General features: G+C 32.2%; 1 protein-coding gene across 3 annotated transcripts in view; it reads right to left on the bottom strand.

The window, feature by feature from the left end:
• Positions 1-13575, bottom strand: part of LOC140040574 (cyclin-dependent kinase 2-like) — an 82600-nt gene extending 69025 nt beyond the window's left edge. Inside the window, exons 1-7 of one of the 3 annotated variants that reach the window (XM_072086611.1) lie at positions 13354-13575; positions 11992-12069; positions 11605-11725; positions 11024-11194; positions 9985-10086; positions 9334-9537; positions 49-182 (exon numbers count right to left, since the gene is read on the bottom strand). In XM_072086611.1, coding sequence (XP_071942712.1) covers positions 147-182; positions 9334-9537; positions 9985-10086; positions 11024-11194; positions 11605-11725; positions 11992-12069; positions 13354-13469 — 828 coding nt within the window. In that variant the 5' untranslated portion in view covers positions 13470-13575 and the 3' untranslated portion in view covers positions 49-146. Of the gene's footprint in view, positions 1-48; positions 183-4975; positions 8510-9333; positions 9538-9984; positions 10087-11023; positions 11195-11604; positions 11726-11991; positions 12070-13353 lie in introns of those variants that run through there. The other 2 variants (XM_072086609.1, XM_072086610.1) reach the window with 2 other exon arrangements.
• Between the last annotated feature and the right edge of the window lie 1159 nt (positions 13576-14734).

Below are 14734 nucleotides of genomic sequence, written 5' to 3'. Positions count from 1 at the left end.
CTATCCTGAGCATAGCGAGAAGCTGTGCACACATCCAATCCTGTGATCTCTCTAATGTACTATAGCGACAATAAAAAGCGCCGCAGTTTCTTGTCTGTTGACTGCAACTTTCTTCCACATGGTTTGCTATATTATACTATATGTTATCAAGATGGTTGGTCACTTAGGTGCCACATAATAGACTGTAAAGTAAATAATAAATATATTCCAGTTTTGGTTTATAATTAAATTATATTAAGCTTAAAAGAATAAATAATGTTTAAAATTATTTTCTATTATTGAGATACTGTAAATTCTTAAGTGCTTTTTATTAATAAAAAGTTGACTGTTCTTATACCAATCTATCAAATAGTTTGATGTTAATCTAATTACAGTACTCTTCAAAATAAAGTACATTTGATTAACACATAATCGTTCACCGTGCTGTCGTTAGAAAACTGGAGAATTAAAACAGGAATAGCATTTACCAACGTTGTAAGGAATTCTGAAATCAAATTACGAAAAGAGGACGGGGGCGAGCTAATGACAATAGTCAACTAAAAACACGTGACAACTACTTGGATTGCATCAATTAATGGCTCTATCTATAAAATAATGTACAAGTCAATTGGATGTTCAAATTTAATATGCGTGTTACAAAGTGTACAACGCTTATACGAATTAAACGATGATGGTTTCGTCATTCATTTCAACAGAACTAGATTAGTTTGTTTTCTAATCAGTGTAAAATCTTTACATTTCAATCCTATAACTAAAATAATTTAAATATACATCTAGTCAGGATACAACGGATAAGTATATTAAATTGACGCATTTAATACGCATATTGTCACATTGTGTGTGTTCGTCATATAATAAATTGCTATTACTAAATAATGCAATGGGTCCACTTGGACGTAACGCAGCGACGCGTCAACATAACGAAAAGTGAGGTGACCAATCACAGGCGACATTTTGGATGACTCACACGTCGTGGTTGGTCAAATTGACGGGCTACATCCCTACGCTGCGCCCATGTGCAGGGAACTAAGCTTAATATAAAGACGTGGATAATTGTGATGATCTTCGCTCCAATGTGACTGGTGATCTTGGTAAAACTGTCAACATAACTATGTGTAATTTACGTTTGCTTATGCTTGGTTCCCACTAGAAACGCAACACAAGCACTTAACACAAGTGATTTGACCAATCACAAGCGATAAAATATTTGAACTGTCGCTTGTCATTGGTCAACTCGCTTGCGTTGCTACGATCTTACGTTGCGGTTCTAGTAGGAACCAATCTTTAGTTAGAATGGGACATATTACAAGTATATTCCACGTTAGTTGTTGAACATTGTGTTGTATAGGAAAATAACTTATTGTTTCAAATGTGTTTGTGACGTCTTTCCAAAATACAAATGCCGTATGCAAATATCGGCATGCATATCAGTAACATTTAAATCATTTCAAATCACAATACATTAAATTAGTACAGTCTATTGTTAGTTTAAGTTAGTTACAGCTAAGGGAATCTTGTAAAGCACATGTTAATTACAAATAATTAGTAGTAGTATTATTTTTCTCATTAAATTTTATAAGCAATAACAATTGGTATGTTTTCTCTCTCTTCGTTTTGTTAAAAGAATAAAGAGATCAATCAATCTCTATCCATATCTATCTATCAATCTATCTATCTATCAGAAATCAATTATATTTGTTATATCGGTGGTCGGTGCGCAGACCTAAATCTGTTATAAATTCATTAACTATGATCTATTATTAATGTGTGTTATATTATGTAGGTAAAGATACAGCTTGACGATACGCTCGAACGAAAATACGAGTTGCCTTGCTTATTACCGCTTAGGTGGTGAGCTACTTAGAATCCTCTCCCGGGACAGTTAACATTCCTATTAATTATCCAAGCTTCGTGCTTTTAACCACTAAGCTATAAGCTTAATGATTTTTTTCTTTGTAATCATATATACGACGAACGGTTAGTGTGGATAATAACTAAATTAATATTCCGACGAATGATGAAGACTTTTAATATTATTTTTCAATACCACGCAATAATAGCCACACACGTACTGTACTGTACTGTTCAAGTTATCTTTTAACATTATATGCCGTAAACATTATTTACTGTATTAGTATTACAAGATACTGATTCCGTGTTTACACCGATAAAATACAAACATTACCATTAATCATACATTAATACGCTAATAAAATAATCCCAGCAATGGTTAATAAAAGACTTGGACATACGGTAGTCAATATTCTGAACTATAACGATCAATGTACAGAGGGCATGCGCACAACTATATGAACAACTAAATGAGAATAATAAAACACCAGGTAATCTTAATTTGATCAAGTATGTTACTTGCTATAGTACAGTATGCGCTACTGAGTTAAATGAAACGAAGGCTACAAAATGTCTAGATTACAAGCACATTTCGGTTTATAAGTCTACATCAAGCCACGTTTGTTTGCATGCTAAATGGCATAAAACATTAAATGAAACCTATCTATTTTTAATGATTAATCTATACGAGCATAATAATAAGCCAATAGGGGAGGGGTGTACTAAACATTTAGCCAATCAGGAGGCATCATTAAAATATGATAGAGGGCGACAAATACAAGCAATGTACTGAACTTTCCTAAAAAGTCAATAAATAGTTAAAATTAAAGGTACTATTTATCTAATTTAATATTATCAAACTCGTATTCTAACAATTATAAATTAATTATCTTTTAAATTCCTAAAAATACATAGTTTGAAGTTAAGTTTAAATTTCAAAACATAGACCTTTGCTAACGTTATTGCACTCTTGCATCAATACACTTGTGTAATACTAAATAGTATCTTCATCTTGATATCATTTAAGATGTCCCTATCGATATTAATTTCGTTCAATCCCATTACAATTACAATTAGCGTATTCTGCCACGTAGCAATTAAAGTCAACTTTTCAACTTAATTCCAAGTAGATTAATAAAACTGTCTAGAACGTGCTTAAAACGTATAATTAAGTAGATTCAAATTGCTGGGAATGTACCTTTATCTACATTAGTTCATGCATACAAACATGCTATAATAAAGTACAAAAAAAATATCAACTACTAATATCCAAACAAGGCAAGGTGAACGTAAATAAACTCAGGAGACAATAACACATTTTTAAACCGCCAATTGTTATTATAAAGCTCATCTTTTAACTTTAAAAAGAAAAACCGACCCACAAAATGATAATTCTGATTATACTGAGTAGAATCTGTCCTCCTTTCGGACACTCCTATTTATTTAGCTGACACATTCCCGTGATGTGAATGAGGGGCTATATTAGATTTTAACACACGATTTTTCTTTCGTACCAGAGCTCCTCCTCAAATCGGGTTATCGGGTAACACCAACTCCGACCAACCCCTATTCAGGAGGAGACATCTCTTTTAAGGGTATACATGAAAATAGTCTAGCCTATTACTAACCCTTATTACGAGGACAATTTTTTATTAATAGGGCTTCACTGTTAAAGTCAATATTCCGGGAATGCCAAATCTAAATCCTGTAAATATACCACAATTACTGAATCACTTAACGAAGAAAATCAAAGCATTAGTCGATCAGGTAGTGGACATCTTAGCTATTTGAACATCGTTCTTGCCTATATCTGTCAATACAATTATTATTAACACCTACACATTACCGTAATGCACTTAAACATGGCTATGTACTAGCAATTGATTGTATCGAAATGTACACATCATTACCTCATCTTGATTTTATCGTATGTATACATTAAGTACATTGTACATGGGAATAATGTATACAGGTCGCCAAATTAAATTTACATTAATGTATGATTTAGAGTGCAATCTTAACATTCCGTACATTATTCCTGTAAATGGTTTATACTTTATGTGTTTGTTTACAAAACCATCCTGTCCATTACAGAGGAAAATGACATGAAAGCTAGTGAAAGCCCAGCAGAGGCGTAACTGATGATGATACAGTAATATGCATGTACTGTATATATTTTAATGTAATACAATAGGAACTACATACAGTGTATAACTGCTATTTTGGGACACGCGCCTATTATGTGGACACCTCTATTCAATGGACACCTATCCAATGGACACCTTTATTCACCGGACACATTTATCAATGGACACCTTTATTCCGGACACCTACATTCACCGGACACATATTCAATGGACACCCATATGAAGGGGACACTTTCTCGTGAAATGAACAAGTAAGAAATGTATTAAGACTACGCCAACTGCTATTCATGGGACACCCATACTAAGGTACAAGGGGAACCCAAAATGGGAGTCTCATTAAAGCTTGGTTCCCACTAGAACGTAACGCAAGGACGTAAACGCAACGCAAGCGTTTTAACCAATGACAAGAGATGTTAGACAGTTAGCAATCACAAGCGAATAAGCCATCGCTTGTGATTGGTCAATTCACTTGCGTTGCGTTACGTCCTTGCGTTGCGTCGCTAGTGGGAACCACGCTTTATAGGGATTCTACGGTGTAATGTATAGTTCTCAAAACACGCAATATCATGTTTTGCGAATGACGTTTTGGCCTGTTTCTATACCAAATTAAATGGCTAGGTGCGATTGGCATGATTAAACATGATCATGTACACTACTGTTGATTAAACGAATCATAAAAATGTGCCACGGTGAGTCTATTGGGGGTTACCCCAACACATTGAAATAGAATCGAGTCGTAAACGGTTAGTTTATGTGTATGTAATGATTTAAGAACTGTTTAAAAAGTAGAGTCAGTAGTAAACTTTTAAAATACCTAATCTTTATTTTATTACTTCATTTTACATAAAATTTAGTTCACTTAAAATTACAAACAATTTTAGCATTTACAGTTAATTGTTTTTAATGATTTTTAATTGAATAGAATATTTTATCAAAATGGATTGCTTATATTAACACCAGACAATAACCTCATAAAAATACGCTATTGTTTATGAATAAAACCATTTCTAATTAGTTAGGTATTTACAGTATTATATAAAAACAATGGAAACTTTTAGTTTTCTTTGGCAAATAAAACAACATTATATTAGCATTATGGAACACAGAAAATGACAAATCAATTTTGAAAACTCACTTTTCATAGATCGGGTTAATAAATTAGGTTATTAAATAATATTATTTTTTTATTAGACTAGTTAACTGAATGCATTTCTTATTTTAATACGGAGCACATTTGAAATTAAACAAACTATCAAATGTCGCGTCTGTTCTAAAAAAAACAAAGGTTCAAACAAACAACTGTCCTCATTTTTGTATTACCTGTATTATAAATAATCTAGTGTAGGTTATTTATATAGTAATCAGCATTAATTACAGTGGTCTTCGGAAATAGCAAATGTAGAATAAAATCGAATGTAATTATTACGTTAAAATCTGTTATATTTTTAAGTGTTTTGAAGCATGGAAACATGACCCACAGTAAATGTGTTATTTTTCTATTTCTTATGGCAATATTAATATAATGCAGTGCTGTACCAATATAAAATATACACCCGTTTTCCAGTGCTGTATCTCCACATACTATTTATTTCGGAAGTATCATAGGAATATTTGGTAATACATCATCACATGTGGTGCCTGTATCATGTAAAGTTAGGTGTACTGTTAAGTAAGTACTAGATACATGTGAAAAACATGTGATATCATATTACTAAATATTCCTATGATACTTCGGAAATAGATACAGTACCGAGAATCGGCTGAAATATTAATGGGGAAGCAATTTTTTTTAAGTACATAGGATATTCCAATCTTGCTATTTTTAAAATGTTGTAGTTTATATATGGTCAATGACGACCAGTCTTGTTAAAAACACATTACCCTTATAACACTGTACATATTCTATCAGCATGCAGACTAACTCTATAACTTATGGCACAATTCTTATATTATATTATTAATATTTTTAATATTTTTTAAATAAATAATAAATTTGTTTGTGCCGAGTATACTTAAAGTAGAAATTACGAATAACAGGTGGGTATCCAATACATCTTTGTTTTTACAATAAATTGCACAACAACTAACATCAAAATCATCATGCGAGTCATAAAATCAGTAAAAAAAAAGATTTTTTTGTTCAAAAAATGAATTATAAAAGTTGTAGTGGTGTTTCTGATATGTACACATAATGCAAGCTTAAGTGATACGTTCGTTACTTGCACACTGTCCTTCAATCTAGTACTATTTACACCGTAACTATATTAAAACATCAGTCAGGATGAAGATGGACAGTGTCGCAACGAACACGATTACTTGTTTACTGAGGGAAAGATCAATTCACTTGGATGATTTATGAAGACAGTGATAACATGTATACAGGATAGAAATATAATCATATACACTTCTACAATATCGGCCATCAGTTATTCAAACCCCAACACTATTACGAGTTTTATATAACACAGGTGGATCATCATGCAAACAAAACAATACCACCTGTATATCTACTAATCTGATATTGATATTTTGTCTGTCTGATACAAGATAGAAATATATCCATATACACTTCTACAATATCGGTCATCAGTTATCTAAACCCCAACACTATTATGAGTTTTATATAACACAGGTGGATCATCATGTAAACAAAACAATACCACCTGTATATCTACTAATCTGATATCAATATTTTGTCTCTCTGATACAAGAATATGAACACAAGTGGGAGTTGTAGACTACCTTTGTAAGTGGATTGTGCAAACAGTATCTAATCAGCTATTAGGGTGTAGGAATGCTATGTGCAATAAAAAGTGTATGAATAGAATATTTTATCAAAATGGAATACTTATATTAACACCAGACAATAACCTCATAAAAATACGCTATTGTTTATGAATAAAACCATTTCTAATTAGTTAAGTAATTATAGTATTATATAAAAACAATGGGAACTTTTAGTTTTCTTTGGCAAATAAAACAACATTATAATGGCATTATGGAACACAGAAAATGACAAATCAATTTTGAAAACTCACTTTTCATAGATTGGGTTAATAAATTAGGTTATTACATAATATTATTTTTTTATTAGACTAATTAACTGAATGCATTTCTTATTTTAATACGGATTAAAACAAAGCACATTTGAAATTAAACAAACTATCAAATGTCGCGTCTGTTCTAAAAAAAACAAAGGTTCAAACAAACAACTGTCCTCATTTTTGTATTACCTGTATTTATACAGTAATCAGCATTAATTACAGTGGTCTTCGGAAATAGCAAATGTAGAATAAAATCGAATGTAATTATTACGTTAAAATCTGTTATATTTTTAAGTGTTTTGAAGCATGGAAACATGACCCACAGTAAATGTGTTATTTTTCTATTTCTTATGGCAATATTAATATAATGCAGTGCTGTACCAATATAAAATATACACCCGTTTTCCAGTGCTGTATCTCCACATACTATTTATTTCGGAAGTATCATAGGAATATTTGGTAATACATCATCACATGTGGTGCCTGTATCATGTAAAGTTAGGTGTACTGTTAAGTAAGTACTAGATACATGTGAAAAACATGTGATATCATATTACTAAATATTCCTATGATACTTCGGAAATAGATACAGTACCGAGAATCGGCTGAAATATAATGGGGCAGCAATTTTTTTAAATACATAGGATCTTCCAATCTTGCTATTTTTAAAATGTTGTAGTTTATATATGGTCAATGACGACCAGTCTTGTTAAAAACACAACACCCTTATAACACTGTACATATTCTATCAGCATGCAGACTAACTCTATAACTCTATATAGTAGAAATTACGAATAACAGGTGGGTATCCAATACATCTTTGTTTTTAAAATAAATTGCACAACAACTAACATCAAAATCATCATGCGAGTCATAAAATCAGTAAAAAAAAAAGGTTTTTTTAGTTCAAAAAATTACTTATAAAAGTTGTAGTGTTTCCGATATGTACACATACTGCAAGCAAGCTTAAGTGATACGTTCGTTACTTGCACACTGTCCTTCAATCTAGTACTATTTACATCGTAACTATATTAAAACATCAGTCAGGATGAAGATGGACTGTGTCGCAACGAACACGATTACTTGTTTACTGAGGGAAAGATCAATTCACTTGGATGAACATGCATACAGGATAGAAATATATCCATATACGCTGCTACAATATTGGCCATCAGTTATTCAAACCTCAACACTATTACGAGTTTTATATAACACAGGTGGATCATCATGTAAATAAAACAATACCACCTGTATATCTACTAATCTGATATCAATATTTTGTCTCTCTGATACAAGAATATGAACACAAGTGGGAGTTGTAGACTACCTTTGTAAGTGGATTGTGCAAACAGTATCTAATCAGCTATTCATGTTTTGAGGAAGCGTTTTGGATACATTATTAAAAAACGGATGTTTCAGCGCTGACTTAGCAGTGATCCTGTGCTCCGGTACTAAATGTAACATTTGCTATAAACAAATCAAAATAACAATTAGAGGTGGATCAGGTGACCTAAATTTCAATCAATCTTTCACTGATCATTCACAAATGAAGCGATGTTATAAAGTGTTTGAATATCTTTTTCCCACCCTAAACTTTTATAGTTATACCTAACCATGTTGTTTGTAGCTATATCCCTGCAACCTTCTCTGTAATACTTACTGTGCATTGCAAACAAAAATAATTTCATAATACCAAAAAACTGGCCTAGTACCGCACAGGTTTACCAAGGCCTTAATTTGCATAGAACAAGTACTTGTTTTAATTGTTCTTAAGAACAAAATTTTTCATTTTTCTTTTCATTTGTAATACTGTAGAGCATTAAAATTATGAGAGTAGAAGTCACATGTATAAGTCAACTTTATTATAAGAGCCCTCGCTTTATATTCTGTCTATTCTATCTATTCTATATTTTTGTCAAGGCCTACATTTTTTTTTATTACAATTGTACCTTCATTTAGTAATACATTCTTGCTAGGCCCACTGTACTGATGCACTGCTAGACATTAGAACGGAATTTTAAAACATGCAATGTTTTGTGATGTAATATGTCAGTAATACCGGTTCTACCAAATTTTTTTTGATTTTGGTAATGACATTCAGAAAATATACAGACTTTTTTACTATAAAAACAAAATATGCCGAATCCCCCTATAATTGTCTTGTAGAGTTTGTAAGGTAGTGGTTCTAGGCCTACTTTATTTTGAAGTAGGCCTAGAAAATTCCAGACAATGGTGGTGGGGGTAATTGTACTTTATCATGAAATTATAAGACAGAAAATAGTAGTACTCACTGCTAGTAAATGTTTGCCATCTTTGTCCAAGTTGGGAACCACTTTGCTGATATCTTGTTTCTCCCATCTGGGAAAAGTCGACTTGAAATCCGGTAACTTAGTGACACCAGGCCATGTAGTCTCATCTGGTGTGCCTAATGTACGGAAAATTCTAAACAGCTGATCGATCTCAGAATCTCCTGGAAATAACGCTCGTCGAGTCAACTATAAATTTAGAATAATACACTATTATTTAAAGTAATAAACACTGAATGTTAATCTCTATCTACACTATCAAACTAGTTTGACAAAAAAGCTGTGATGTGCCCAAATATGGTAGAGATATGCTTAAATATGGTAGTGATATGACCAAATATGGTAGAGATATGCCCAAATATGGTAGTGATATGACCAAATATGGTAGAGATATGCCCAAATATGGTAGTGATATGACAGCATCATGTCCATTGGGCACATCACATTTTGTTATCACATAAAGTTTGATAGTGTAGACAGAGCTTTAAAAAAAAGATAAATTAATTTGAAAAGAAAATATGGATTTAAATACGGTATCTTGTTTATTATATTTTTTATGAGATTTAACAACTATAATTGTACTTAAACCAATCAAAACACACCGTAATTATTAATAATATTAATATTAAGACGTACCATTTCAACAAATATACAGCCAAGACTCCAAATATCAACAGGCATACAGTAAAAACGACTGCCTAGCAGAATTTCTGGCGCTCTATACCATAGTGTTATAACCTGAAATTAATTTTAAACACCACATAAAAAACATATCATAATCAAAACATATAAATACACAATATAATCAAGTTTCTGTACAGTAGATCTATAGAAACAAGAACATTACTACTGAATAGTTGATCTTTAAAATGTGTTTATATTTTAGTTTTTGAGATAATAAGTCGTCATATTGACCAATCACACTTAAGTGAGATTTTTCCCTTAAATAATAAATATTTCCCTTATTATTATATAGACTTAGATAGGTAGGAGATTTTTTTTTCTTTAATTCTAAGGGTAAGTATTTCCCTTAGCCTAAGTGTGAATACTGCCACTGGATTTATATAATCAGATTCTGCCTGAGTCTATCATGAATATATTCTACGTAATATTACTGTAGAATAAAGAATGAGAAAACAATGCACTTTAAACCGATATAGTAGTGGATAATTACAAAGTTGAAAACATGTCCATTTAGTGGTTAAATCACGAAAAGGAAGTCCAGTGCGTATTGCAATAAAATGAATAAATTGTAGAAAGGTGCTAAAAATAAACAAGATAGACTTTTTACGATATAAGATTACTGGCTATTTCAATTACAGTACGAATTTGTCAATCTCATTGCCCACAAATCAAAGACCATGGACCGTTGTGTGTGGCATACAATTGAGTGAAGTCAATGTTTCACTTTAATTGTTTTCTAATTCTGTACGAGTCAAATATTAGAGTTTTAGTTTTTGTATAGTTATTTTGGGTCTGTTTAATAATATACTGTATCAATCACTCACAAATTGAATTTATTTTAAATTTATAAGGTAACAACCTCTTCCACTAATGAGTGACTGAGAAACCCAAGCAAATTCTATGACACTTGGGCAGTGGCACTGAGTTGGCAGTCCGAAAAAATTGAAAATATAACAGTGATTGGTAACTAACTATTAATTCAGAATCTTACCTCATGTGTGTAAGTCCTAACTGGCAGTCCAAATGCTCTTGCAAGACCAAAATCAGCCAGTTTTATAGAACCATTTTTATCAATGAGCAAGTTCTGTGGTTTTAGATCACGGTGCAGGACTCTATGAGAATGACAACAAGCAACTCCCTGTAACAACTGGTATAGGTAACTCTGTATAAAAAATAGAAATGAAATATTCATATTGGCATACATATATGCACTTAGTTCAAGTTCAAGTAACATTTATTTCTTTTTTCTTTCAAATAAAACTTAACATTTGACAAAAATAAAGTCTTAAAAATAAATAATGTTTTAAATGCAAAAAAAAAGAAGAGGCAAGAGAACTTGCACTTATGGCGTAACGGCGATAAGCGCTCACTGGCTAAACTCAGAAGCTTATGGACAGAGGCGTCTGAGCATGGCCCAGAGGAACAAAAACGGCATTAAAATATGTCACCCAAGACCTCCAGCGTTGGAGGGTCACTTAGGGTCCCTAAACCAGCCTCAGCTTTCCCACTGCTGGGAATAGGTGCAATTAGGTTCTCCTCATCAAGTCATGTGTAGACATAGTAAATAAGTACCTTGACCAATGATAGCGGTAGTCCGGATGGTGGTGCCGAGTCCATGTACTTTTTGAGATCTTGGTTCAAGAATTCAAATACCAAGTACAATTTCTTCTCATTATGGATAACATCTAGCAATCTAAAAAAAGATTCAAAATGTTTTTAATTACTTATTATGTTACTATATATTAGAGCACATGATTTAATATTTGTTCCACTCAGCAGGGTATAGCCTGTATGTTTTTTTATACAATAAATATCAATTTCTTTTGTGTGTTAAGTTCTGTCTACACTATCAAACTTTGTGACAACCATATTTGGGCACATCACACTTTTTTTTAGAGAGATTTTTGTAAATTGTATTTTTTTATCATTCAATAAACTAAAATAATATAATAATTTTACCGAACAATGTTATCATGATTCAGCTCCTTTAATAATGCAATTTCTCTAATTGCTGTGCTAGGAACGCCTTCTGACTCCCTGAAAAATGAAAAGAACAATGAATTGTAAGAACATTGTAAGATTTAATATGCACTGGATAATCTTACAGATGTCGTAAATAATTGTATGATTATTGTTTGAATACTGTAGGTCGAAATTTTATTTACCACCAATTGCATCGAATAATGCTTTACATTTTATAAACGGTTCCAGGACTATTCGGCCCTGAGACGATTCGGCCCGGGACTATTCGGCCCGCTTTTGGTGGGACGATTCGGCCCACTTTTGGGCCGAAACGTCTCACTTTAGACCAAATTCATATTCATGTTTTTAAAGGTGGTTAACAATCCGTATTTTATTATTGACAATGTTGATTAGATATAATATATATAATAAATTACTAAAAAACGTATTTTTATATTCAATTTATTACTTCGGAAACCTTGTTTATTTTGTGCATCTTCCAAGTGGCCAACAGAGGGCGTAACTTGTTTACTAACATCGTTCTGTGACTAAAAAATGATCATTTTCGACAATGTTTTTAAAATGTTTGCTTTATTGCATCTTTATCCCTAGCTAGTACTACTACCCCATACTGTAGTCTCTCTGAAAATAAAGTTTGGGGAAAAAGCTTATTTTATGCTTGTGAAATGCATATCAAAGCCGATAAATTTAAGTGTGACGAATCGTCCCGGTCCGAATCGTCTCAGGGCCGAATCGTCCAGTTACCTTATAAACAAGGCTATGTGAACTGTGCAGGACTCCAACAGGATCAAACTCTAATCTCTCAGATAAAATGTTATCAAGTATACACATAGGCCTATGCTAATAAAGTAACATGTTAACTTGATATTTACAGTCTGAGTATTTGTACGTTTTATACAATATAAACATTTTAAAATATATATTTTATTATAAAAACTTTATTTATTCCGAAACTTAAGACCACCTTTGTGATGCGACAATCAATGCTAGGCCTAGTAGGAGAGCTAATTAAATTAACACTCTGTTTGTTGTTGACACGTGCTATATCATCATAAAAAGGCCTAGCCTAATGAATGAAAATTCAAATTACATCTGTTTATTTAATATTCATTACTAGCCTAGGCTAGTAGGCTAGGCAACTAAGCGTAATAAATGTTATACAGCAGGTTTTAGGCACAGCGGCCTAGGCCTATACTACAGCATATGCGGACTAGCTAGCCTGGGCCTAGGCGAACATATCCCACCCAAAGACCAGAGCAACACCAGCGAGCGGACAACTCTACTGATCCATATTTATTAACAACAAAAAAACAATGTTCTGCTCTGGGCCTGACTTACGTATCTAATCTTATCTTTTTCAAGGCGACCACTTCCCCAGAAATTTTATCTCTCGCCTTGTACACTACTCCATAGGTACCTTCTCCTATTTTCTCAATCTTTTGAAAATTATCCATTTTTATTTTGATCTTTCCATGACAGAAAGACAAAAATGACAATCTATAGGCCTAGCCTACAACTAGACCCTTCTCTCGCGTCGTTGTTTAGTGCGCTAGCTGCAGACGGGACGGAAACAAAAAGCCGCTATGTGTTGTTATTGGATCTTAATCAAAATTTTCGCGGCTTTTAGTCACGTGCAAGTTTCAAGGTTGATTATTGGTATATTAGATAACCAATCACGATGCGTTATGAGGAAGTTTCTATCACAATTTTTAAGTTTATAAAAATAATAACAAATATAATAAGAATGCTCATTGCAACATTAATTTAATTAATAAATTCCTGTCTTTCAATAATATTAAACGAGAAAGAAACAAATGTATTTGTTGCAACGTGACAAGGAATAGAGGGTCAATCATTTTTTAACTAGATTATTTGCTTTCGTTCGTTCTTTTTGTTTTATTTATAGGTTATCTAGTTTTACCCATTCTAGAGATAATTTAAATTTTTCGATATTATTACCTAAATAAATAATTATTGAACACTATTATTCATACTAATCACTGTCTGACGATTGAGATGTTCCTATACCTGAGATGTCCTCTGCGCAGCATTTACTGTACGTCAGAATAGCACTCTTCCCTGGTTTATATACTGTATTGATCGTATCTTGTCTGGTAGCGTAATTATTATATTTTGTAAAAATCTAAATGGATCAAAATGCTGCCACATTACAACAACACTAACAACACTGTGATATGTCTCTGAAAAGCAATGGCGCCCTCTCTGAAAGGTAATATTAAAACTTACAGATAATTTCACGCTGCCACGTAAAAACAAGTATTTTACTATTATATCACGGGGAGACGAGTTGAAGATTGTTTACGAATATTAAACTAGGTGTTTTTGAAAATGAAATGATGGTAGATAATATATATATCTTATATGGGGAAATGAGTTTTCTTTAATTAATAACCGATTCCTCTATAAATAGCATTCATAATAAGGTACAATATTCGACAATAACTCTTTGCTGTAATTTTTAGTTTGAATTTTAATCGTTTTAACAGTATTTTTTTTTACAGGGCCTATGGCGTTTTTGCAATCTGCATTTTTAATAGTTTTTTAACAGTACTTTAATATAGGCCTATAAATAGTATTTTAACATTGCCTTTTCCAATTTGATGTATTTTTCTTTTTGTTTTTTTGTTCTTCTGTTGTTTTATTTTCTTAATTATGCCAAGCAAAACGAATTTCCATTTTAAAGTGCATGACAATACAA

The sequence above is a fragment of the Antedon mediterranea genome, chromosome 2 (assembly GCF_964355755.1).
Source record: "Antedon mediterranea chromosome 2, ecAntMedi1.1, whole genome shotgun sequence".
Lineage (NCBI taxonomy): Eukaryota > Metazoa > Echinodermata > Crinoidea > Comatulida > Antedonidae > Antedon > Antedon mediterranea.
The sequence above is the reverse complement of the archived record's forward strand: the minus strand, read 5'-3'. Positions and strand labels throughout refer to the sequence as shown.